Source organism: Labrus bergylta, chromosome 23 (assembly GCF_963930695.1).
Source record: "Labrus bergylta chromosome 23, fLabBer1.1, whole genome shotgun sequence".
Classification (NCBI taxonomy): domain Eukaryota; kingdom Metazoa; phylum Chordata; class Actinopteri; order Labriformes; family Labridae; genus Labrus; species Labrus bergylta.
In genome coordinates, this window is record NC_089217.1 from 6,579,482 (window position 1) to 6,603,813 (window position 24,332).

The 24,332-nt window shown below is 41.5% G+C and overlaps 1 protein-coding gene across 1 annotated transcript in view; it reads right to left on the bottom strand.

Moving 5' to 3' along the window:
* Window positions 1-1,210: 1,210 nt before the first annotated feature.
* snd1 (staphylococcal nuclease and tudor domain containing 1) overlaps window positions 1,211-24,332 on the bottom strand; it is a 166,029-nt gene continuing 142,907 nt past the window's right edge. The window contains exons 21-24 of the mRNA XM_020653121.3: window positions 21,542-21,655; window positions 16,744-16,947; window positions 3,694-3,738; window positions 1,211-1,534 (exon numbers count right to left, since the gene is read on the bottom strand). Of these exons, the coding sequence (XP_020508777.1) occupies window positions 1,469-1,534; window positions 3,694-3,738; window positions 16,744-16,947; window positions 21,542-21,655 (429 nt within the window). The 3' untranslated portion in view covers window positions 1,211-1,468. The remainder of the gene's footprint in view (window positions 1,535-3,693; window positions 3,739-16,743; window positions 16,948-21,541; window positions 21,656-24,332) is intronic.

A 24,332-nucleotide genomic window follows, 5' to 3' on the forward strand; every position in this document is an offset into this window, starting at 1 on the left:
CTGATTGTAAGGCGGTAACTCCGCTGTCTGCTGTGAGAACTGTTTGTAGTTTTTGGAGACAGTCACTGTGGATCTTTCACACTCTGAGCTGTCACTCAACATACTTTTGAACTAGTAGACATAAACCGAGGTTTAAAACATCTGCCTTACGTCTCCAATGTAAATGAAGCATCTGCAACCTCTTCTTGGTGTTTTTTGTTTGATACCATAAAAGTATAGTATATGTCAGTGTATAATCAAGGTGACCTTCATGATAAACAAACTTAAAACTCCTGCAGTATAAACTGTTTCATTAAGCCCACAATACACCGACCCTGAATACTAACAAACTATCAAATTAACTATCAAAACCTTTTGATCTGCGAAGAGTATTCATTTGCTTTTGCAAGAAAATATCATTTTTTTTAATCAAACATCCACATTTGAAATTCTGCTTTTTTTTTTTTAGAAATCTTTGGCAGTCCCTGAAAAAACAAGGAATATCAGTTCAGAGAAAGTTTAGAGAAAAATCCACACCCCATGGGGAAAAAAAAGATACGAGACTTTTAGTTTGCTTATATTTTATTAAGCAGATTTTTAATAGAATGCAAAGGTCCATTAAGTGGAAACAAATTCAAACACTGTTCCTGCCATGGCATACAGAGACAGAAAGAGAAGAGACTGCCAAAGACTGGATCATAACCATTATAGGGTGTAAACTTTACAGGAGAGAAAGAGATGAGAAAATGCCACATAATGGCATTTTTACTGGTCATCAAAGTGTGATATAGTGGATAAACGACAAAACAATCCTCAAAAAAACATCTGCAAATGTCATAATCACACAGATATACACTGAAGACAAAAATAAACTCCTTTTTTTTTTGTCTGTGTGGCTCCACCTACAGTTTTTCTCTAAATAAATCCATTTACACTTTTAAACTTATCCGCACATTTACATTAAGTGTATTAGGGAAGCATTTGTTTGCAAAAGGACATCAAGTGTCTCCCCCGAAACACGCGGTCCCTCCCTGTACAGAGGAAAGCAGGGATTGGGCTAGAGCATCAGAGAGCGAGGAACATGATTTAAACACATACTCAGGTATCATTACTTTATCATTCACACTGGAAGTCTGCTGAGAAGGTAACATGGCATTAACACAGATTGGCAATAGTGCAGGCTGCTTGAGCTGGCAGTAGCCCAATAGGGAAGAAAATGATGACTAGGAAGTGATTATTTTATATTTTTTATTTATTTTATGTTAGCTAGCATGCTCTATTTGGAGCAACAGGGGCTAGCTGGAGGGAAAAAGAGAATTAGGACTGCAGGGATGAAATGTCAATCAAAAAAAGAAGAGTGAGTCAATGCTTGTCGTTTAGTTTGTTTTCGTCTTCTGTCCAATGCATCACTTGCTGTCCGTCTCGGTCTTTGGAATGGTGTTGGTGGGTTGGTTGGTTTTGCCTTTTTCATTTATCTTTTTTTCTCTTTCTAACGGCGGTAACCAAACTCATCGGCATCATCCGCACGGAAGTCTCCGTAGCGCCAAATGTTGAGCTGATGGGAAGGCAAAGACACATTTTATTGACCATAATGAAACAAGGAACCATAAAATGCTGTTATGTTTCCGATAGCTTTGAACGGGACTTTGGTAACCTCTGTATCACATCACAAGTCGAATGGTCAAGAGGGGAAAAAATAGAGGAAGACTGAATGCTGCCATGCAGAGAGAGAGAGCGAGAGAGAGAGAGAGAGAGAGAGAGAGATCAGTGCTTTTATAGCCCGGTGTGAAGGCGACTGCATCATCCTCCTCATCATCACCATTTAATCCAACTCTTTGTGCTCGCCCATCCAAGCTGGAGGCCCCGAGCGCCTCAAATACCACCCAGTCTATTACTTCTCCTATTCCATTACGTTCACATTCCCGCGTCGCCTCATAAACCAGCACATGCGTTTCCCAGCTAAATGCCGCCTTTATTACAATGCTTTTGGCAAAGAGTGTGCGTAGTTTGGAGCAGCTTCAGAACCGTATTGGTTATTTAAATGTGATAGAAACTGTGCATTCTCAGGGGGGTGTGTGTGTGTGTGTGTGTGTGTGTGTGTGTGTGTGTGTGTGTGTGTGTGTGTGTGTGTGTGTGTGTGTGTGGAACGGTTCTTTTTTGGCTCTCAGAAGCATGCATGCTCAGCTGTTAATGCTGTGATTCATAGGTAATTAGCAGCCGCACTAATTAGCACTAGTTCTTAGTATGAAGGAGTGAATGAAGGCATTTGTATGTATTGTCGTCTCTCACTTGGCTGTCTTTTCCTCCTCCTGCCTGACACCCTGAAAACATGGCACTAATAGTCATTGTGATGGAGTCACTTTCACCTCTGACAGGCTCATTGTCTGAGCATGCTGTTAAACAACATGGTGACTAACAGAGCAAAGGAGGGGCCACTTCCTCAAGGATTTGAAGCCATCGTACTTAACATTTACTAAAGTTAATAGAAAGTAGGATCCAAGCCTCGATTCAGGCTCCTGGGATGTCTTTATGTTTACAAACACATTTCTTGTCAAAGTCAAATGATTAAAACTCAAAGTGCCTTTGCAAAAACAAATCTGACAAATTGGTTTAGAAGACCTGAAGAAACCAGGCTGATAGAGTTCTGCTATAATCACATGGATAACATGATGTTGCTGTGGGTATTCAATGTGTGTGTGTGTGTGTGTGTGTGTGTGTGTGTGTGTGTGTGTGTGTGTGTGTGTGTGTGTGTGTGTGTGTGTGTGTGTGTGTGTGTGTATATATATATATATATATATATATATATATATATATATATATATCTTCAAATGCCAAAACAAACATCAATAAATTCTTTACATTAACTCACAGTTTGGTTTTAAAGCTAAATCATTTCCTACAACAAATGTCACTTGAATAGGAGTCAACGTGATACCCTGAGGATGATTTTGATTGGCATTTTTAGTGCTCCTATGAATATTTATGTCCACACAATACTGATCAATTAAAAATTCACCTAATTTAGGAATATTGACTTTTTTTTAAATAGTTTTGGAACAACAATTGAGCCTCAAGGAACAGGGAATGGGTTGAGGAGGCTCTGTTGACAGTCAATACTGGTTAATGAAATCAATAATATGTGGGTTCACTTCCTTCATGGCCTATGTTTACAATAAATAAATATACTGAATAATACAAGAGGCCTCTTTTAAACATCCTCCATGAGAAGATTCTTTTATTAAATTGGGTTTAAATGTTTGGATTTTCCCTTCTATAATGTCTGACCGTCCAGATAGTTTACACGGCTTCATTTAGGTGAGTCAAAGCTCTCTGACTCGATTCATCAAAAGGACTGTGCTCCCTTCTATTCCTTCTCCATCTTTTCCCTCTCTCTCTTTCTATCCCGGCCGTACAGTTTTGCACACTTCCCTGCTCCCCCTTTTTCACAGTATGGACCTGCACAGACTGTGGGCAGCAATCCATATGGGACAATGGTGACTGCCAATGTAATGTGTCGCTTCTTCAGAAGAGAAAGAGAGAAAAGCAGTAAAGAGAAAAGACACTTTCTCCCTGTTAGTCGGTGTAGAAAAGTAATTAGTGTTTTAATGTATTCTTGTTTTGGCAATATTAGATTGTCATTGAGAGACAGACAAAGCACAGTTATAAAAGATGCTGATGGAAAGACAAAGAGATTCAGAGACTGAAGGGACTTACCCGGGCACTCTTGGCAGATTCTTGACTGTTCAGGTACTCTGTAACCTAGGGCAGAAAGAGAAGAGTCATTAGCATACCACATCAGAGCGTCACACTCCAGATTAAGGTGAATCAATGCATCCTTTCAACCTGCTCTGCCCCTCAAGACTTTTCTTTTAAGAGCTTACATGGATTTTTTTTTTTTTTTTAAACAAGTTCACTTGTTTTAAGGGTGCGTGCTCACCCCCTCAGCAGCACTGGATGTAAAGAAGTCAGTGTTCTGTGAAGATCAACAGGATCAAGATATCCCAAATAGACTCGGAGCGGCTGTGTCACTGAAGTGGACTGGGAATGCACAAATATGTGAAAGAAGCATACGGAGCTCAGAACGCCACATTACTGTCCGTCATTTGGGGTCAGTGCTTTATCCAGCGTGTGCAGGGAATCACTTTGCGCTTCATGCTACAACTCACACTAGTAGAGCCAATGAAGATAAGAGGCTCTCATACCCTCTCATGCCTGCTAGCCTAAGGCTAACACCTAGCCCGTTTGAAGCTGCAATTTATGATCTAGTGCATTCACAGGACGCCTTCAGGGAGCTACTAGCTAATAAGACCCAATTTCCATGTATGTTTCATGTAGTAAAAGCAGAGCTGTATTCTACATCAACAAACAGGTATGTTGGACATTTTTGACATTAATAACAAAGTAATTAGTGCTGTTAATAATTGTTATTATCCAAAACCTGCCTGTCTATAAGCAAGGCTCTTATCATGTTTGAAAGAACTGATAAAAAAGTTACATTTGAAGTTTGAAAACTGATATTTTTGATGTGTGAAAAGTTAAGACAGGTGTTTTTCTCTTCTCATTAGGCTTCTTCATTAAACTGTCTGAAAACAGGATATAATTAAGCAAGCATGCATTCTCTGAGTGACAAGATGAGTGACATGTTACTAATAACGGATTTAATTTTTAAAAAGTCAAATGTATAGAAATGTGATACACATCTGCACATGTTTCATTATCAACAGCTTTGCCTCCACTTTAGATGCATTAAATAGTCAAAAAACATTTTTATCAGAGAAGCAGTTTTTTGGATTTGCTCCACACAAAGAATTGGACACACGTAATAAGAATTTACTGAGAGTGCACAGAGGTTATTAAAGAGTCGGAGGAAGAGACAGGAGGAAGCCAATGTGCAGAGTTGAGCATATTGACTGCTTCTGCTAGAACAGCCATTTAGCCTCATTGAATGAACCACTGATGAGTCATAGGGCAGGAGGTGGGTGGAGGAGGAGGAGGAGGAGGAGGTGGGGGTGCAGAGAGAAAAAGAGAGAGAGAGAGGCAGTGTTTTGTTCGATGGTTAGAGCAAAAGTTGATGTTTGGACCTTGGAAAGCTCTGAGTGGAGCTGTCCTCCATCTTTACGCTGTCAGAGACTTGATTCAGAGTGATCAAACTCTCACTCTCTGCTCACCCACCACACTCCAACCCTTCTGTGGGTTGGACGTGGTATAGAAAGGACTTCAATTATCAATATTTAAACCGGTACAGTTAGCTGAGTAAGCAGGAATTATGTGCATGCTTATGAAAGAAGAAACAAATTGAAGCAGAAGTCACTTGAGAGAAGCAGTGGGTAAAGAAGAGTCATTGTGTTCTTGTAATGGATTCAATTGTGCACCATGTTTTGTAGCTTATTATAGCAGCAGATGAGCTGGCTTTCACACTCAGACGCACACGCGCACACACACACACACACGAACAAGGAAGCCAGATGTTAAAAACTGTCGAGTGTGGATGGGGCTCTGGAGTTTAATTGCTTAGCCAGCTAGTGCTCATAGCTTGATTTGATAGCTACGCTTGCACATGGCAACGCCAAGATAACAGACCTGCAGCTGAACGGTGCGGCCACTCTGTCTGAGATAGTGCACATGTGAGTGTTTGGCTGGAGGAAAAAGTGCAGTGGCTGCAGCACTCATCCATCAAAGCCAACTGAAGGAGTGATTTTTGGGAAGGAGTTGGGATATGGCGTCTTGGTCCCATCAGGCAGATGTCACCATATGGAGGAGCCAGCCAATGATATTTTCTGGGCACAAAAGGCCACTGATGCCATTTGGGCTTTGGATGTGAGCTATGAGGGCCTGTAGCAGTTTCAGCTGGCTCTCCTTCAGTAGTGATGCACTTTGAGAGCTAAAATGATGTGGGAGAGGGATTCATATCTGCTAAAGTGAATCTACTCATATGAGCAGAAAAGGAAAAATTACATTTGTAAGAAAAATGACAAACTAGGAATCAAAACCCCAGCCCAACTTTAAAGAAAATATAAAAATAAATCCAATATTCACTTAGCCAAACTCTACCCAGCTGAGTCTGCATCCAAATGTAAAGCAGCCAGTGAAAGAAGTCAAGAGCACTAAAGCACAGTTGGCACAGATTGTATGCTGGCGTATTGAAATGATCACGGTGAGCCTCTTTGTGCTACTGTTGGGAGGGTGCCTCATCTTTCACTGTTCTGCTCACTTGTACGCACTGTAACAAAACAGCCAATCAGTGAGCAGCTGAGCACTGATGATGACTGCCTTCAGGGCTGTGAACAGAACAACGTATCCGGTCCCCGGATCTTTCTTTCACAGCATCTCTATTGGCTCCAGTGGGGAAGCATAATGGCTCATTTAGCACACAAACAGAGGCATGAAGTCATCTAGAGACAACTTTGAGTAGGAAAGGATGGGAAACAAGAGCAATGTTAAATACTCAGGGAGGATGGAAGAGGGGGGATGATGGAGGATTGTCAGGGAATGAAATGATGTTCAAGCAGAGCAAAGGCGAGAGGCCAACAAGGAAGCAGCTTAAAGCCGATTATGTTGAGGAGGAGGAGAATATAAAACAACAACAAAAAAAGGATAATGAATGAAGGCACAAGGAATAGAAAATGCCGTGTTTGGAGGGGGCTTTGGGTGGGCAGAAGGAGACGGGTGACTGGGTGCTTGTCTGGATGACCCTACAGAGCTCCCATATGCCAGACAGATGCCATGTTGGGTGAACAGTGGTCGAGGACGCTGAGTGAAGCAGAGAGTAAGGGAGGAGGATGCTGTTTGTTTTGGCGAGTCCCTGAATGTGTTGTGATTAATTCTTAAAATGCGTTTAACTCTGCTTAAAGTCCGCAACAAAACAACTATCAGAGACTTTAACTGATTACAGAAGTCAATTTAGTACACTTTCACACTAAAAATGACTTCATTCATCGCAGCATTCTGAGAAAAGAAAAGGATTGTCTGATACTCCTCACACATACAAAATGTATTCACCGCTGCTGTCTGAGTTTGTTTTAATTCATGCAGGTAACTTTCATGTTGCAGACTCAGTGGGAGGCTTTGTGTAAATGTGTATCGCTCTGTACTATGAAGGACAGGTGGTGTGGGTCTGGTGTTCTGGCACCCGTCAGTGTGTCTGGCTGGCTGTGAATCTGTCTGCCTGAGAGTGAGAGCGGGGACAGTGTGTTTCCCTGCGCTGGCCTGCGAGCCGTGCCCAGGTGGTGTTCTGGTTAGCGTGGTGTGAAAGTGACAGATCTGAGCGAGAGCTAACAGGGCAGCTTTCTGACAGGTTGTGCATGTCTGGTGCGTAGGTGAGGTGCCATTTTTTTATTTCACTGCACTTGAAAAAAATCAAAAATGCTCAGTGAAACCACATTTTAGATGGACACATAAAAAAGCAAGTGACTAATCAAAGTTTCAGTGCCGGGTGTGTGCTCTCTTGGTCCAATAGGGAATGTCAGGCAACGTTAAAACCAGTCGAGTGGAAAGGGAACAATGAGGCTTGTCCTCCACGCATGTTGAGCTTTTCTCATTAACAGCAATGACTATCAGACGCACAGCCTCCCAGACATGAGCAGTCAAACTGCAAAGAAAAAACTGCCACTGACTTTCTTTTGTCATTGTGTCTTTGTTTGTGCATTGTTGTTTTTGTGTGCTGCTCTCTGAATCCTCTGAACATCTAGTTTCAGTCTCCTCCCTCAGCCTCAGACTCTGTCGGTCTCCTGACTCCATCAGAAGCAGAATTTCTGCACTCAGGTCATTGTCGGAGCATTTGGTGAAACATAAAGGCTCTTATGTCTGTAACTTGCCCTGTTTTAAAGTGCTCCTGGGTAAGCTAAGTAGAGGCATAAGAGATGTGTCTCATTCAACATGCCAGTGCATGAATACTGCATGAAAGCAGAGAGAACGTCTGGGTTTGAACTGCACATGTGTATGGGGAGGCTGGTCCCACAAGATCTAAAGCTAACCACAGAGAACCCTTGAAGGCTTTTGAGTGTATGTGTGTAAGAGAGAGACGAGGGACCGTCAGTGTGTCTGATTAGATATAGGACGAATAGATTTCTATTAACATTACTTAATTTATTGATTTTTTTGAGAAATCAGTCAATGAAAAAAAGGAATTAAAGGTACTTATATTTTTATGAAAATTCTTCTTTTCGTTTCTCGTGTAATCAGAAGCTCAGCTCCCCACTGTTCTATTTTTTTAGAGCTCTTAACATTTTCTCAGCTGTCAATGACACAACACAACCTTCTTCACTGCTGCAATTACTCTCAGCTTTCAACGCGGACATCAATCGGAGTTTAAATCGCTTAGCAATCCACTTCTCCTTCAGAGGAAAAAAGAAATCTGTGGACATCTGTTAAAAAAATGTTACATGTTGTCATTGTCCCTAACTGAGGTAAACTGCCATGTTGCATGCTGCACCCCCCAGCATGGCTGTCGGAGGAGATCAGGAGCTTGGCGGGAACGTGGCCTGACAAGCCCACCAGCATGGGTTCATAGAGTTAAGAAGGACACTCACATGAAAAACATACACACAAACAACAAACGCAAGGACTAAAAAACAGATATCACAGAGAACATTCTCCACTGCTCTCCCAGAGGCACCAGAAAGAAAACAAGTCTCTTGTTTCCGCAATTTTATCATAGAATTACGTCACACGCGCACACACACTGAGGATGAGGAATGTTTTTCGGCAGTATCTCTTTTCTTTATCTCATGAGGTCGCACAAGTCAAAATAATCGAAGTTTGAACAATGTGAAGCCTCCACCCCCTTCCTGACCGTTCTCTTCTAACCTCCAGGATGTGTGTGTGAGGGACGATAATGTGTTCAACTGTGTGTGTGTGTGTGTGTGTTGTATACATTTGCCGAAGAATGAATGGCATTTGGGAAGTGGCGCATGACAGCTAGGACATGTCAAAAGGGCCCTCAGAGCGGTGGCTGCAGGGGAGGCAAGTGTGTGTGTGTGTGTGTGTGTGTGTGTGTGTGTGTGTGTGTGTGTGTGTGTGTGTGTGTGTGTGTGTGTGTGTGTGTGTGTGTGGTGTTTGCCGTTAATAACAGGAGAGCAGAAAATGTCCATTAAAATGCCCCATCTCTAACTCCTCTTGTAAATTAGGTATTGAGCCATTGGTGGGGAGCGGTCATGCTGCCACACAGCCATGAAGCTCAGTAACGGTGTGTGTGTGTGTGTGTGTGTGTGTGTGTGTGTGTGTGTGTGTGTGTGTCTGTATATAAGTGCCCTGTGGTGTTTTTCTCAGGATGAGGTGGAGGGTTCTTGATGGGCCGTGACAGACGTTGCGCTTGAACAGGGAGGGCAGCGACCTAAGAGTCAGTCTAGTGGTGGTCTGGATTCGGCTAAAAGCCATTTATAGAAGACACGGTGAAGAAGTTTTAGGGGTTTGGGGAGGACACGATGGAAACCTGATCCACCGTGTCATGAACCATAGGGTGCTAACTTACTGCGCTCTGACGCATATACGCCCTACCTTTGTTGTAATGTTTTGTTCTCTTATATTTTTGTTGTATGTGTCTTTCTCAAGTTTGGTATTTGAAATGTAATTCTTTACGACATACTCTGATACAGAATTTAATCTAATTTTTTTTGTCAGATGCATTGCACCACATGCAGACCAGTGCAGTCTGCCTTACACTTTTTAAATGTTATTTCTTTTCATATGTTGTTATTGTACTTTATACTCTTATTATTCACAACATACTTGAATTGGCCTTCCATCAATTCTCTTGTACACACACTCACACACTAGGCCCCGCCTTGTTCCGTTTCTTTCTCCATGTCATCTTTTTCAACTATACGTGTTGAATCTGTATTCCCTTTTTTGACGTCTAATTAGTTACATAATTAGTTAGTCGAACTTCATGCATTGTCTTCACATCCCTAACTTCTACATTATTTTCTTTCCCCACTTTTGAATAAAAAGGCAAAAAGTAAGGGTGTATTGGAGCACAAATGGGACTCCCCCGACATGTTCTCTGTCCGTCCCCTCTGCTCGGGGACAGCTCATCAGCGACAACATTGCTGCTACAACATCAAACATTGTTTGCCCATGAGGCCTCATTGTGTTACAGAGAACCTACTGTTTGGAAACACCAACATTCCCATGAGGCATATCATCAGTGTCAAAAGCAGAACCTTTGCAATGGGGCAGCAGCAGCAGACTCAATCACATGATCCACCTTCCTATAGAGTGTGTGTGTGTAGCAAACGGCACAATTGCACTTTGATAAATGGAACACACCATCCCTAGAGGCGGTGTGTGCATGTGTGAGCCTCCTTCCTGATTTCCTGTATGTATTCTTACATGCAGCTCAAGGTGTGACTACACTTCTAAGCACACCATTTCATCTTCATTTTCAGCTGCAACCCCCATTAACACAATTACAGAGCAGTGCAACCACACTGGGGACTCTAATTTGCAAGCTGGAAGAAAACTACACTACCCATGAGGCAGCGTAAGCGAATAAAGACATGGATGAAAAAAAACAAAACCTGCATCTTATGTGAGGCAACACTTCAACTGCCCCTTGAAGCTACTAGAAAGTCCTCTTTTCAACATTCATGCATGAAAAAGTGAGGCCTCAGAATTAATAGCACAACAATACTGAGGAAGATGAAAGGACAAAATATATAAAACCACATTTCCCAGGGGACTGCTGGGTAATTAAAGATTCCAGAAATCTCCTCTGCAGCTCTTAGGGAGCCCCCTCACAGCTGTTTTCCCCATAGCCTGTCTTCTGCTGACACTCAGCACTGAAACTTTTGGATAAAGATCGTGGGCATGTCTTTACAAAAATGTGTCTCAGGTGTTCTTCTGTATCTGTGTCTCTTAAGAGGGAGCAGGATGGAAACATGACTTTGGTCGATACAGCAGGACTTGTCCTTGTTGGTGCTTGATAATAATTGTGCAGGCGAGGGAGTGACAGACTCTTCCGCGTTTGTAATTGACTTGTAATTAGCAAACAGGAGATTATTAGCTTGTAACGCTAATGTACTTTGGGGGGTTAGCACTGATGTCAGTTAGCGGAGGTGACTGGGCGAGACGCTGAGCGCCCGGTGGCCTGCCAGAGCTCGAATCCGTCATGTCGTTGAGCCGCTGCTGACAGAAAACACTGTTTAGAAGCAGCAGAGCACAAAAGATAGTGCTTCTAACCACACAGCCATCTTCCAATTGAGCTGTCATGACAGACTCATTTCAGCTACATCTGCCACAAAATAGCACGAGAGATTCTGGTCAAAGGTAGCTGCTACAGGCGCTTAGAACTTGTGTAACCAATCAGGTAGAAAGAAACATTTCTAGTGTATTGAATTATCTGTCAAGCAGACTTCTTTTATTGCTCTCTTTTAAATATCACCCTTAAAACTCACATTTACTCAGCCAGTGGGTCTCTTCTCTGTGCCTTCCCTTGAAATTATAAAAGACAGACGTTACTGTCAACCCAGTGTGGGTTCAGAGGGCAGAATCGCCTGATGCAAGTTCTAAATAATTGCAGATAACAGCATCTTAAATCACAGCTCATTATGAGGCCAACACCAGGTCTGATCATCTGAGTGCCTCTCCTCTTTAATTCCTGGGGATTATTGTTCATCGTGACATATCAATGAAAGAGAAAATGCAAATTAGCAAACGCAAAAGTCAAATGAGTCGCCTCCCATAGCTGTCAAAATGAAGTGTTCAAGCTCAGTGTGGATAACAGAAACAGCAAAGGTTAAACAAGGATGTTTGAGTGAGTGAATACCTAAGTGGAGAAAAAGTAATAATGACAAGTACGGTGGAGAAGTAAAGGGAGGGATGTGCAGAAGGCGGAGAGATGGAGGAGGAAGAGGAATGGAGAGTACAGGGGTGAGTAAACAAGAAAGGAGTGATGGAGAGGAGAGCACATGAAAGAGATAAATGGGGGGGAGAAGAGGATGTAAAATGAGTGATGTGGGAAGTGGGGGAGGAAATGAAGAAATCCGATTCTAAAAATGAGAGAGAGAGAGATTCAGAGTGATGTGAAGGATGTAAGAGACTGTGGGTTTTAGTGAGCCAGTGTGTGCCAGTGTGGCAACATGCCACACTAGCAGTGGATAGTTGATGGTGCCAGGACAGTTTAAGGGTGGTTTAGTGCTGTGCCTGAGGTGGAGAAGGCATGAAGTCAGTGTGTGAGTCTCAGGTCAGAGCAGGAGAGGAGAACTCAAAATATAATTGAAGAAAAGAAGCACCTAAAGCTCCTGTAAGCACCAAAGATGACAGATTTGCAATTTCTAATGGTTTAGTTAAACTCCAACACCTTTTATTTGTACTGGAGCTGACAACTTAAAAGTGTGACAAAATCCTCTGACAGGGGGCTCAAGAGGAAGGATTCAATATTCAAGAAAATAAGCCGAAACAAAGCTCCAAAATATCAAGTTGTAATTAAGATAGACATAAGATGTTGAAACACAGTGAAGGGAAGAAGACAGAAACGTGATGAAAGTTGAGGACGGTAAAAGAAATCAAATAGATTTAATAGAATGTGAATATAGGTATAAAAGCAAGTCTATAAAAACTGCACTCTAAGAGGGATATAAAGGTGCTTTAGAGTTGTTTGGAGTGATGACACTTCAGTATAGATACCCTTAAATTATAAGTGATCCTTGAGGCTTAAATAAAGTTTCTGCCTCTGTTAATATCAGTTATTCTCTCTGCTTGCTGATGTCTATCGATTTAACTCTACACTTACTCTCATTCCCATTTTTTGTGATGGAGAAAATCAATGCTCCTTTATTCACGCATTTGCTAGATTACATAATGAAGTGGAGAAACTATTTTTCTCTTCCAACTCAAGAATAGCATCAGGCACAGGAGCAATCAGACCTAATGACATGGTTGACACCGCTATAATCTTGCTATCTTCAGCACACATAATTGTTGAGCTCTGCAAACAGCTAATTTATGATCCTTACATGATGATAACATTTACACTGGCTGCCACTTTGCTGGAAGCCAATTGTACCTGACAGTCTACAGAGTACAGCAGGCCTGTGCCTTAGGGAACACGCCAACACACTCTTCTTTGTTACAAATTGATTTCTGCAGGACTCTCAAGCTCTATATCTGAATTTAAAATGTCTGAGTGGTGACAAATAAAGAGGAAGAGCAGGCAGAGAACCAGAAAGATGGGTAAAGTGATGCTGAAAGACAATGGAGATGTATCTTTAAGAGCAAAAATAGTGTAGGGAGAAAAAAACAGTGGCACAGTTATGAATCCTGGAATACTAAAAAAACAGTACCATAAAGTACATTGAGCCCATTCTGTTTCCTGAGCTGTGCAGGTTCTAAAGAAATTTTTATCGCTCTCTGATGATAATCTCAATACAAAATCCTCATAAACAACACATGTGCACATCAACTGCCAGATGTATGACCGATTAAACTTCATACTATGACATTACATCTGCTTGATTATCACTGTATACCGTGTAATGGTATGAAGAGTGTGAAATGTATACAGGCACTGTGATTTAGGCTTTTTGGGTCACTCCATAATGTAGGACAAAAGATCAGTTGTACTTTAATCCTGTGATTTATCATCCGTTCACCCCTTTGGGTCACTCTGCCGTCCCCCCTCACTAAGCACATCATTTCAATCATTATGTGGCTTACTGTACATCTACCCTCATCCTACTCCCTCTCTTTCTGCCCATCTTTAATAACCAATTTCCCACCAATCACAAAGCAGCAGTTGGCATCCATATGACCATCTATTTCGCCTACACATTCACAATGGCTGTTTATCCTTCTCCATACTGTTGTATAGCTGCAGCAATGGGTGTCCATATGGCGTGCATAGTGGGAATCTGTGAATGTAGGGCTTAGGGCAGAGATGCTCTTGACAGAAGAGATAAAACCCCAAATGGATGAATATCCCTCGCTTCTCTCCGTCTCTTGGGACAATGCCATCCTCAAAGACTGGTGTTAACCTTCAGTGCACTTATGACTCACTATTGATAGGCACTCAAGTGCCAGTGAACATTACAGCCCATCTGTTATGCAATGCTTAGCAGTAGAGTACAGATTACAATGAGCATGTTCCAATCCCCTGGAATGTATAATGAATAAAGAATTGAGCTAAAATGGAGCAGATAGGAGGGACAAAAGTCACTTTTACAAGAAGGCTGATAGTCCGCGGGAGTGAGAGGAGAGAAAGAGTCGGTCTGGATACTACGCTATCAAAAGCTCAAGGGGAACATTCTATAAAAGAGGAGAAGAATAGGGGCACTGTCAAGTTCTTTGGTGCGGATGGCACAGATCCAGAGGTCAACAAAAGGTTGTATCTTAGAAGAGTTTTTGACTCTGCTGCCCCTGCGAGATAACATTTTCTGTTGTCACACCAGCAGCAGCTGCATGGCTACTCATGAATCTTTGAGCCAGAAATGTGCCTCGCAAACAAATGACTTGAGGTCAACAAATAAAGGTAATAAAAAAGATCAGATGGAACTGTAAAATTCTTCATCCAAAGCATCATACAAGTCCAAATCACATCAAATATGGATGAACAGAAGTGAAAGAATGAACCAATCAAATTAGTTTTGATAGGTAAGAAGGCAGCGTTTCATTTAAGTCAATTAAAGGGCTACAATGTATTTAATTAAGCTTCCTATTTCTTTTCCTAGTTTGGCTGTCTGTACATGCGTTAGTCAAATACATTAAATCACTCATTGTTATGTCCCAGTGTCCAAGGTGACTTTAGAACATGTTTCATTTTGTACGACCAGAACATAAAAGATTCAATTATGTAGACAATGAACAGCAGCAAATCCTTACATTTGAAAAGCTATAATGAGAGAATAATTATTCAGCTTGAGAATGTCTGGGACATTTAATTGCATGTCAGCTCAGTGACAGGATACATTTCTGAATATCATCAAATTGTTATTGAGGTGTTAATCGACTAATCACTTCAGTTCTAGTTCATTAAGTCCATAAAGTTCTTCATATTGTCTTTTGAAGCGCTGAACCATTTAAGACATATTTAAGGGTATATGCAGAAATCATATCAGAAGTGTACTCTTTCACTTCTATCTGGCCAATGCAACTAATGTGTACATCCAAGTGTCTGTACAGCAAAATGAAATAGTCGAGCACTTTCTATCAATCAGAAGCACACTCGCTCCATTAGAGGTCTGAAAAGTGTCTTCATGTCGTTCTGCTCTGAGCGCAGAAACAGACTTGATGTGAGGAATTATCAGCCAGAAACGCTGTACAGCTTACTTTAACACACTTGTAAGCACATTGGCAACACTTGTGGCGTGTTAAGCCTCCTGTAGATCAAAATAGAGAAAGTCTGTAGCCGGCTTTGAAAAAGCAAATGTTAGAGACCCAGCTGTTGAATACTGAAGAGAAACCATTTGATCCAACAAAACCCAAATGCGTGCAGTCTATAAGGCTATTAGGCGTACAGCTTGGAGGGTTTAATCACTGTCCGTGGTCTATAGGGTCCATTACCCATAGACTGCATTATGGTCTTTGGCTACTCTTTGGTGGTCAGAGGTCAAAGCACTCTTACAATGATGCACAGAGCTTTATTGACTTACTGGGAGGTGGGAAGTGCTTTTATTGCAGCTCCTTACTGTGTACAAAAATGAGCCTCTACATGTGTGAATAAATTGTGTAAAAGATTGTCAATACAAACATGTGCTCTCCCATAGCCTCTAGTATAAATAAATGTACATTTCCATCATGTTTATGAACAGCTACAAGCTGGTGGTCATATTGCTCCATTCCTTTGTGTGTTTGAAGTTTTAAATAAATGGCAGAGTGAATAATGTCGGGGTGGTGAGGAAGCAGTAATTGCAGCAGGGATAAATATCCTCCATTTTTCTTTATCTTTCATGTACAGAGCGGCTTTGAGTCTGCGGGGAGAATTAGCATAATGAGGGGAAAGTAAATGAGCAACGCTTCACGGTTTGACAAAATGGCCGCCATCTGAGGCAAATTGCAGAGGTGTGTAAGTATGGCTGCGGATTGACAAGTGAGGAGAGGTTTTATGTCTCACCAATGTTCATATTAACAAACCTACAGGCGATAGTGGCTGTCGTTTAAATAATCTATACGTCACGAGCTCTGGGGAAGAAATGAGTGGGTAGATGCATGATTGTGTGGAAACGTGGTAATTATTGGACTGTCAGAGAGCCAAAGGCAGCATGGACCTTTTAACATTCAATAATACACAAGGGATCTTTTTTTTGCCAATGACAATCCTCAACATTTACTGGGCACTCAAAGCTAAGTAGCACCTGCTTTCATCTGATCAATTGATGCTATTGTCTATTTATAACAGTTGGCAAAAATATTGATCCACAGTGGACCACATACACCTCTGAAGCATAAATATGTCGCTAGGAATAAGTAATGGTTGAAAGGCAAATACTGATTTGTTTGGCTTAAACACAAACATCTAGAGTGGGCTGGAAAATCTATTAAAAATATGCTTTAAATGACTCAAACTGACCTGATGAATAACTTTATAAAAACATCTCTACCGCAGGACCCCAAACCTTCCTTTAACACTGCTGAAGGAGAATTTCAGTCCAGTTTTAGGTCATAAAATGAACCATTCCTGCCAGAAAATCTAATACATGTAGACAGAGACTGGTCACGAGAACCAATACTTTCAGAAGCACTACGAGAGGCCTCAACATTCAGATTCAAGCCAAGTTCAGTTAAAGACATTTCCCCCCCAGCACCAGTTGTTCATCCCCTCTCTTCACTTACCATCTTCTGCAGGTGCTTCTCCTTGCGGACATCCACCATGACCAATCCCTCCTTGACCAAGCCCAGGCCCACGTCATCCTTGGTGTCCCCGAACTGTATTGTGACGAGTGGGCAGGTGGCGCCCGAGTACTCCACATTCAACAGGCACTGGGTGTTCTGAATATCCCGCACGATGCAGTCCACCACGTCACCACGGGCATCATCCTGAAGAAGAAAGGGATAGGATTGAAAAGGCAAGAGAGGGGAAGAAAAGGAGTCAGTAAAGATAAGATGAAGTCAATTTATTGCTTTAATTTGTAACTTCCCTAAAGCTCCTGTGAGGAACTTTCATGTTGACTCTGGCGCCCCCTGTGGACAAAGCAGTACATCTCGTCTCTTCGTTAATAATGTCCTATACATGTGTAAGAAGCGTTTTTATTCAATGCCAAATCTCATTCTGCTTTCTTTTAACAGTCAAATGTATCACTCATCGAAAGAGATTGAAAACGTAAATGAAAAACAAAAAGCAGTTAGTCAATTTGTCTGATACCTTCCCTGCAGCAGTGGGACAGGGCACTAAAAATAACTCTATATATAGTCAAACGTGTTGCTTATGGTCTTTGTTGCTTTGTCTTATAGACAGCAGACGTAGTCATTTCAATCTGTTTAATAACCATCTTAAAACTCCCCACAGGAGCTTTAATTATATTTATGCCAAGGAAAAAGATCCATGCATTTTAAGTGGTTTTAAAGTCTTTCATTTAACTTCGATAAACTTTAAGGGACCCTGACGCACACACTTAATTACATGAAATGCAGATGTGTTTAAAAACAGCCTACTTAAAATAAAAGCTCAAAGTGATTTGCGATAGGAAATCAAGTTAAGAAAGTGGGGGGGGAACTCAGTAGTCTTACACACAGATGCACACAAGCCAGTTGATTACTGTTACATGATCACTCACACTATAATCCATCTGCTGTGTCACACAGCAATTATCTACTCCTGTTCTACAGATTTCTATGAGGCTGAACTATCTAATGGTCAGCCTCTCACCCAGCCTCCTCCTCCTTCACTTTTTTTTCGTTTCTTCACTTGGTTACCTCTCTCCCTCTTCTTCCTGTACTCCCTGAATGTGAAAGGCCGGGGTTTGATTGAACACATGGTGGAGGCTGCATGTAATCCTGACCTCCGAGACAAACAAGGAGCTGCATCTTCAGAGACAGGAAGACACTTAAAAACAAAAAAATCAGTCCCTGGCCATCATCCATTCCTCCCCTACACCATCCATCTCTCCTCTTCCCTTCTTTCTCGCCCTGGTCTTGTCTCCATGGCAACCCCCTTCGAGCTAGCCGCCCTTGGGTATGTGCATGTCTGTTGTGTGCGTGTGTGTGGGCAGGGAAAGCTTGTTCAAGATACAAAACTAAGGGCCTTTTTTGTCCCCCGCTCTCCCCCTGGTCAGCTTGTCACAGGCGCTGCAAGGGAGCTTAGGGCGGGAGAGAGAGAGAGAGAGGGAGGAAGAAAAAAAGAGACATCTGACAAAGGAGGAGAGAAAGAAAGAAATGCTGGAAGAGAGAATTACCGAACAAGAATACTTTAACTTTCATAATTACACTTGTGAGGGGGGAAAGCAAGATTAATGAGAGTTTACTAGTGACCCCCTCTTGTCCACCATATGTGCAGAACAGACCTCCTTCAATGTGTTAACAGGCTGAAGAAAATGCATTTTACCTCTTATAAATCAATATCATTAGGTGTGCAGCTGGGTGTCGTTGGGTTTTTAGAGGGAGTAACTACAAAAGCTTAATTTTAGCGCTGCTTTTCTAAAACTGTCTTTTAAACCTTGTGAACTACCAGACCAGAAACCTTTTATTCATAAGCACCTTTTCTATTGAACATCTTATTTACACAAGTGGAAATTATGTCCAATAATATAGCAAACATACGAGGCAACGTTTTTATTAAACACCAGACAAACTGCCAAACAATAAAATACAATGAGAATGGGAAAATCTAGACTTTGACAGTTTATGATAGTCTAGGCTGAAGAGAATTCATGAAAAAAATTGGGTGATGAAATTGGGTTGATTATTTAAGCACGACAGTATAGTAAATGTTTCAGTGTCAACAGGTTCTTGTCAGCTTTATTCAGTGACCTTTACTTCAACAATTAACAAGCAACCTTTTGCTGTAGTACTTTGTTTTAAATATGATGTAAAAATATTATTAGGTAATTTGAGCAACCTTTCCATTGTCACTTCTTTGCAAAACACATCCATTGGGGAATGGTTATGCGTATTATCTTTTAGATTTTATTTGTCGTTCATCTCAGAGTGCACTCTTGGCATACACCTGTCTCTTTAATTGGCTGAGCAGGTAGAATACAGAAGTGGCAGTGTGTACTGAGTAAAGGTGGCAGAGAGTTCAATTCATCTATAATAAAATTGGATTAAATTGTGCCAAAAATGGAGGCAACTGCTGCAGGTGTCATGGAGGTAACATTTGCATTGTGTCACCTACTTTTCATGGAGGAGAAGAGTTTTTCTACAAAACAGTGAGAGTGAAACTACATCTTGTTGTCTTTTTGGAGATTGCGCTTTATGTTACATTTAGGGAAACTACTGTGGAAAACATCATCACGTCCCACTGGCAGGATTTTGGTGGGAAAAAAAGAGTTAAGAATGAAGCGGTTTTGTGAAGGTAGACCTTTTTGTGCAGGGCATCAGGTGACAGACTGAGACAAAGGCAACAACCTTTCCTGTGTGCTGCAGCAAAAGGCACAGAACAAGTGGGGCATCGTGCTGTCAGCGTAAGAGATGCAGGAAAAAAGCTCCAGATAAAGCAGATGGGAAACACATGAAAGGAAAAACCACGAGAAAACCGAGAGAGGAGTTAAAGGGATGAGACAGATGCAGAGTGACAGAGAAGGAGAGGTGGGGGGGGGGTGCATGTCAGCTTCCAACGTAAAGCTGTGTGTGTGTGTGTGTGTGTGTGTGTCGGGGGGGGGGGGCTAAAGTGTAGGTGATGCCTTTGTCCCCCAGGTTGGATCAACAGATGGGCCACTTCATCCTTCAGGAGACACTGACTCATCAGACAGGTGACAGCATGCATTCAGGCACCACACACACACGTTTAAGGCAACAATATGTATGATTTTGGTTCGGTGCACTTTGGTGGTAACACTTTGGAATCAGAATAAAATGAATACTAATGTCTCTGTATGAATTTCAAACACAAACAAGACCATCATCATAAGACTGGATTATTGCTGTTAAGTTATTTTGAATGTTTTTAACTGTTCCTGCGGGGTAGATGCCAGACAAAATGATTGAAAAAATGTTACAGAAGCTGCCTTTTTAAAGTATTATCCACAGCACAGATTCTTGATGAGTGATACAACTGACCTGTTAAAATTATGTAGAAGAAGATTTTTCATTACAAAACACCTCTCGCATGTACAGGAAATAATCAAGAAAGATATCAAAAGTACTGTTTGTCAACAGGGCGCGCCAACATTAAAGAGCTCATATTCTGCCCTTTTTGGGGTTTGTATATTTAATCTATGTGCCTACTTTTGTACGTTCACAATAGCTAAAGTCCGAAAAAAGTGTCTGTTTTCATGTACTGATTCTGTCAGCTACACTCTGTTGAGCCCACACTGTTAGACCCCACGTGGGCCAAGTCTGCTCTGATTGGTCTGCCGATCCGCTCTGTTGTTATTGGTCAGTTGCTCAGCACGCGTCTTGGAAATTTCAACATGAGCTGCAGGGCTTGTCACAATGAGCCAATGGACTTAGATCAGTGATCTCACACTGACAAGAAGTCGCACTGACAAATATTTATCGAGGGGGGCTAGAACCGAGTGTTACATGCAGCTAATGCTACAGCTAACAGGAGGACGTAGGAGAAGACGCGCTTCCGCGGTCTTTGAATTTCTGCACATAGATGTGTCTAAACATGCACAGGACACTTGGAAAACACACTAAAGGGCATTTAAAACCAGAAAAAGCAGAATATGGGACCTTTAACAATCAAAATTAAGCTCAAAAAATGTGAAAATCTAGATCTAATTTATATGTCTTTATTGATCTAGCGTAAACGTATATATTTATCGCTCCATGTTTCTTTGTCTATTTATGGAAGTCCATCTGTTTCTATGCTAACAGAGCAAATACCCTTTAAACAAACACACGTCCAATTAAGACCAGGCTTAGCACTGAATTAAGCACATAGCAACACATGTTCTATCCGCCCAATCTCCTCAGGATGCTGCCAGCTCTAAAGACTCCCAAATCGACCCCCCTGATATACACAAAACAGTGTCGACCCTGACAGATACACACACACACACACACACACACAAACATACTAATAGTCACTGCAGGTTGAGTAAACACACTAGGATGTAAACAAAAGATTAGGGCTGTTGCAGAAAAAAAGTAACTGCTGCTCAGCTGTCAGATGGGCATTTACAAGCAAAGACAGAAACACATTAAGCACCTGGACAGTTTGTACTAAATGTAGGGTGTGTGTAGGTCTGGGTTGGAAACCAATAGCTTCATGTTGGTCAATGCTCTGCACACATGAATTATGTATGAGCAGCGCTTATCCAACACTTGCATGTGTTGAAAACTCGACGACCCTGTCTCTCAGTTAGAGACTTTATCACCTCGTACCACAAGTGACACCCCAACACTTTTCATGTCTTGCCAGAAAAGTCAACTCTCAGAAGCTGGCAGAAAAGTCAGAGTGAAGAAGTTGATATCTCAAAGTTAATTTAGAAGGTCTCGGTTGCGACACATATCTCAGCTCTGCACTTACGTCCTGTGGGATCTGGATGAAGGCGAAGGCGTACTCGGTGGCCTGTGCTGGCAGGGTCCGGATGCTGAAGGCAGGGGGGATGACAGCCAGACGAGTGGACGACACGACTTCTCTCTGAGGGAGGATAACCGAGGATAGAAATCAAATATGGAGCATTTTTTTAAGGCCGTCTTGATGATTCTGATAAATGTAATCAAACACACACACATAGCAGTATTTTCTTTCTGTTTTATCAACACTAAGTCCTAAAACTTAGATATATTTACTCATGGGATATGATTAGATTAGTTTTAAAAGAGAAACTCAAGAACAAGCTGAGTGTGTTTTCCTCATGGCAGACATCCATCTCCAGCTACAAACACCTTAAAGGGGCCATCAGAGATTTGAGGAAAAACGTCTGCCTTGTTCTGAGACAACACAGATGCAAACATGTGACAAGGTGGTGGAAATCTTGTCATGAAGGTTTTCTTTCTGAATATCCAACATGACAGAGTGCACCTCTTAAATCAAACACGTCTTTATGTGAAGGACATTCTCAAACAAGACACAGCAGGTACTCAGACTCTAAATTCATCCCGCACCCTCTCACGGTTTTTCTATCTTCCCTGGATTCTGATTCAATTCTGAAATCCTTCTGTCACTTTAACGATGATAGTTTACAACTGTGAAAGACGGACAGATGCCATTTTGTAACTTAAGGGTTGCATGTGTGTGTATGTCACCTTCCCGATTGTTTCACAGCTGTTTCTGCAGCAGCACTGAGTCACTTTCACTCAGCTCCATCTGCTCTGCAGCTCTGCTACGAGCTAAGAGGAGAGGCGACAATAGACGCTGAGTTGAAAGTCAGCAGACTTGTCGGATTAGAAAATAATACTAAATCAGAAGAATGTAAAAACTACAACACAGCTTGACAGTGTGTTCTTGATTCTGATTATAACAGTGCGAGATATCCATTTAAAGAAAACATTTAATTGTGTGATGATTAAAGACATCACATTTGATGATTTTTATGAATGGGTAGGCTTAAAACTTTTATTTTTGATAAGTAGTTGGGGCTGGCTCAAGTATGGACCAGCTCCTAGTTGTGCTGCTATAGGCTGAGTCTGCCGGAGGACCTGTCACACTGGGCTCCTTTCCTCTCTCTCACTGTATGCATTCATGACATTACTGCATGTCACTAACTGTAAATCTTCAAGTAACATTGAAGTTACTGACCATATATCTTCCTGGGAGCTCCTGAGCTGCCTTTGTCTCCTGGTTTCTTTGGATTGTTGGTGATTATCATTATAGCTATAAAACGTATATGATCAGTTTATTTTCATACATTGCTGTCCCTACACTATATATAAAATACTACACATACTTTTAACATTATTACTGGCATTGTAGCTTTAAATCTATCTTAATCATTGTTGTTACTGTTGCTCTGTTTGTCTCTATCCGTCTCTCTCTCTCTTTCTCTGGGATCTTGTTCAGGTTGTCATGATATCAGAATTTGAACTTCTATACAATAATAGTAAAAATCTGACTAATCGATACCAGTCGTGAAACCAGTGTCAAAAACAGAAGTACGATTAGATAACTTTTCTTTTTCAATGATTATCCAATAGGACCTGCATACTATCTCAATAACACAACTACACTGGCACTGAGACATTGCCTACATTTTTTTTAAATTTAGACAGTATGCAGATGTTGGCTTGACATTTATGATGGAATCATTCCTCTCCTGTGCACCTGTTTTATGAAATAAATGTCCTTTCTTAAAGTTTCAGTACTTTTTGATCCCAACAATCATTTGAATAACAAAGTGTATCCTTAAATGTGTGTTATCAAAACATTCTGACAACCTTAGATCCTCTTTGCTGAATATGACTTCAGCACTCGTGGTTCCTAAATTAGAACAAAAATCCTGTTGCTATGCTATTCAGTATGTACTACATTCTCTGATGAGAAGCAATGGAGTGATAAACTTGATAAATACCCGCAGGTATAAGCCAATGTGACCAATCAGTGATCAGAACAGGCTGCCTGAAGTGAGAACCTGCTGATGGAACGTCAGACATATACAGCCGTTAGGAGTGGGGAGTTAATTTAATGACCTCCATATCTTAGGTTAATGTGTTCATTGGACTGTTCAGTCTAGACAGAGAATACCTTGAACATTTATTATGGATAAGGTTATGGTTGAGATTTATCAACCCCATATTAGATTTTGACAGCACTGTAAATGTGGGCTTTAAAAAATGAAAGACAAAAGTGCTCTGCTGTGTTTGCTAATGATCACATAATAACTCAGAGAGACATGTACCTGAGACAGGTGGCTTTATTATCGCCTAACAGCTCATGACACAGCGGCATGAAATCAAGGCCAGAATGACTCAACCTGAGATGACGCAAAACTGAAGAGTATGAGGTGGATATCAGCTTGAATTCTTTTTTTTTTGTAAGCCAGGTTGGCCTCGGAGAATCACACTTTCAGCAACATGCCAGGGCGCATCGTGTCTGCCAGCCAAACCTCGAGTTGTCCCCCTGCTCTGAGGTCAGTCACACACTGTGCCGCTACACTGCATCATGGGAAAACTCCTGCAGGCCAGGACATTGCTGCATGAGCCACTCGGTGATGCAAGTGTGTGTATGCACGTGGGCAGGAAACAACACTACAACACACTCACAAGGATGTAGTGCCTTCGTCATCGCAGGATAAAAAAAAATCAAGACAGAGGGGGAGTTCTGCTTTTGTCTTTGTTATAAAAAGGAATAAAAAGATAAACTCAGATGCACTCTTTGC